At 44.0% G+C, this 2409-nt stretch overlaps 1 protein-coding gene across 1 annotated transcript in view; it reads right to left on the bottom strand.

Annotated features, from left to right (window-relative positions):
• The window catches only part of LOC118323244 (pyruvate dehydrogenase (acetyl-transferring) kinase isozyme 2, mitochondrial-like), a 9559-nt gene extending 7459 nt beyond the window's left edge, over positions 1 to 2100 (bottom strand). Inside the window, exons 1-2 of the mRNA XM_035655187.1 lie at positions 1867 to 2100; positions 291 to 432 (exon numbers count right to left, since the gene is read on the bottom strand). Coding sequence (XP_035511080.1) covers positions 291 to 432; positions 1867 to 1996 — 272 coding nt within the window. The 5' untranslated portion in view covers positions 1997 to 2100. The remainder of the gene's footprint in view (positions 1 to 290; positions 433 to 1866) is intronic.
• Positions 2101 to 2409: the final 309 nt, after the last annotated feature.

Here is a 2409-nt window from a genome sequence, read left to right as displayed (position 1 = left end):
AAAAAAAAAAAAAAAGAAATGTGAAGTGTTATTTTACAGTGAGATGTAAGGTCAGTAAATTAGTCACCAGTGAATCAGGTATTGTATTAATCCAGTGGTTCTCACTATTATTTCACTGAGTTAGCCCAATGACAGAATGTATAAGAACAATTGCCTTCAGACTTCTTATCAAATACAGGTCCTGATGTGAATCAGTTTGGGGGTCCTTGACACCAAAAAAGGTTGAGAACCACTGATCAATAAGTCAGTCATTCAGGGAGTATTCATTCAGCAGTCCATCACTATCTCACCAGCTCTGGACCAGGTGGACGGAGGGCGTGGCCAGCAGCCGGTCCGGCAGCAGGTTGATCTCCTTCATGATGTTGGACAAACGGACGGGAAGCTCCTGGCGAAGGAAGACAAACGACGTGCGCTCGCAGGCATTGGTGGAACCTGGAGAACAGAACAGCATTGTATAACAATTCAATGTAAAAGGTTTCCACCTGATTAAACCCAATACAACATTTGTGACAAAATAATCTTAACTCCAAGTCCACTTACTAGCCTATTATGACACTTTCTACTGCATTTCACAGTCTTCATCAGCTAATTGACATGGCTCACAATCACAATGACCTACAGTGAGTATGGAATTCCAGTCCTGAGATAACCAGGTTGTACACTGTGGGATTGTTGCTGTGAAATCCATTCACTGATGAAGGCAGTGAGATGTGGCTGAAAGCTCTGCAAAACTTGTAATTAACTAATAAAAAAGAGGACAATTAGAACAAAACTAAGGGGTTCTACAAAAATGATTAGAGTGGTAATGGGGGCTGAACCTTGTTCCACTTCATGCAAAAAAAACAAAAAGTTGCTGTTTGCTGTATTTGTAAAAGGGCACCTTTAGGAACCAGGGTGGGGGTGAAAGTTGTCTTGATATATAGCTATTTATGCACATTAATTCTATTACAAAGGAAGGCTGAAATAAAATCTACATTTATAATGTGAATTGTTTTTCTCGTACAGTTCCTAACAAAAGTCATCATCATTTGCTGTCACTGTCCATCACCATCAACTGCGTTAACATGAGCAGCAGCAATTCAATCAACAACAACAACATCATCAGGTTTCAGTGAGGTCACAGCAGTGAGACATCCATCTATCTAGATCTAGAGGTGACAGAAGCCCTACAAACACCCCAGCTGCCACAGGGTTCCCACTCTTTCTAGCTAATTATTTTCCAGGAGTTTTCCTTGACAATACAGGTCAGCACTTGCTTACACTTAATATAAGCTGCAGTATCAGGACTGAATACACACCCACAACGCTGATCTGAGTGAGGGGCTAGAACACAATTTCTAGGACATGTGGCCATATTAATCACTTTCCAGGTGTTTCCATCATTGGAAAACTAGTCTTTAAATGTCCAGCTTTTCCAGGACCTGTGGGACACTGTTCCAACCCAGCTTCTTGTCAAATGCTGTCAGATTAACACATTTATTCTAAAAATCATGTGTTAAAAAAAAGAAAGAAATGAACACACATAACATAATGTGTAATTTAGTGATCAAGGAAGAAGTCATGTATTTGGAATTGATTGATTTCCTATGCCTCCTTTAGATATGCCTGTTCGTCGCTTTCCTAATGTGCCCCTCCATCAGTATTTCTCCCCCTGCACACATCGAGAACAACAAGCTCGTTCTTCAGTGATGAGCTGAGATGGTAACAACCGATCACTGAGGACCCCTTTACCGCTGTCCCTCTGTCCCTCTGTCCCTCTGTCCCCTCGCTGCAGCGGGGCTTTGCTGCTCAGCGCACACAGTGAGCGCACAGATTAGCGCAGGCGCTCTGTAAACACAGTGATAACGGATACCACGGCTCACTCACCGAAATCCAGGAACTGCTTCATCGAGAGAGGAGAAGGGGAGAACTTGGAGTAATGGTCGATGTGTTTGGGCACGTTGGCCAGCGCTGCAGTCTTCATCAGAGAGCGGACGAACTTCATTTTACTGCTCATCCTCAGAAAGACAAATATATGAATGGGAGCTCAAGATGATGTGTAAAGCCCTCTGGGTTAAAGGAGTCCGCGGGGTGCTGTTTACAGTCTGCTGCAGGGTGCGCGGCGCTGCTATTTAACAGACAGCCTCAGCCAATAGGAGAGCGCGGCGGGCGGCAGGGAGCCAATTGGATTCCAGGAATCCCAACCTACATGTACTGTAGGAAGATAGTAAACAAGGAGACGTGAGAGGGCGCGAGCGTGTGTGCGTGTGACCGGCTCAGAGCTTACGTAACGTTTCCTCCGTCTGATAAACAGAGTGTGTGTCTGCTGTCATCACATGGGCACAGACTGAGCAGAGAGAGCAACTGTACCGAGCAACAACGACGACAATAACACATTCATTATCAATAAGATAAGATTTTCCTTTAATA

Source organism: Morone saxatilis, unplaced genomic scaffold (assembly GCF_004916995.1).
Source record: "Morone saxatilis isolate NCDOM2014 unplaced genomic scaffold, NCSU_SB_2.0 Contig14, whole genome shotgun sequence".
In the NCBI taxonomy this organism is placed as follows: Eukaryota; Metazoa; Chordata; class Actinopteri; family Moronidae; genus Morone; species Morone saxatilis.
The sequence above is the reverse complement of the archived record's forward strand: the minus strand, read 5'-3'. Positions and strand labels throughout refer to the sequence as shown.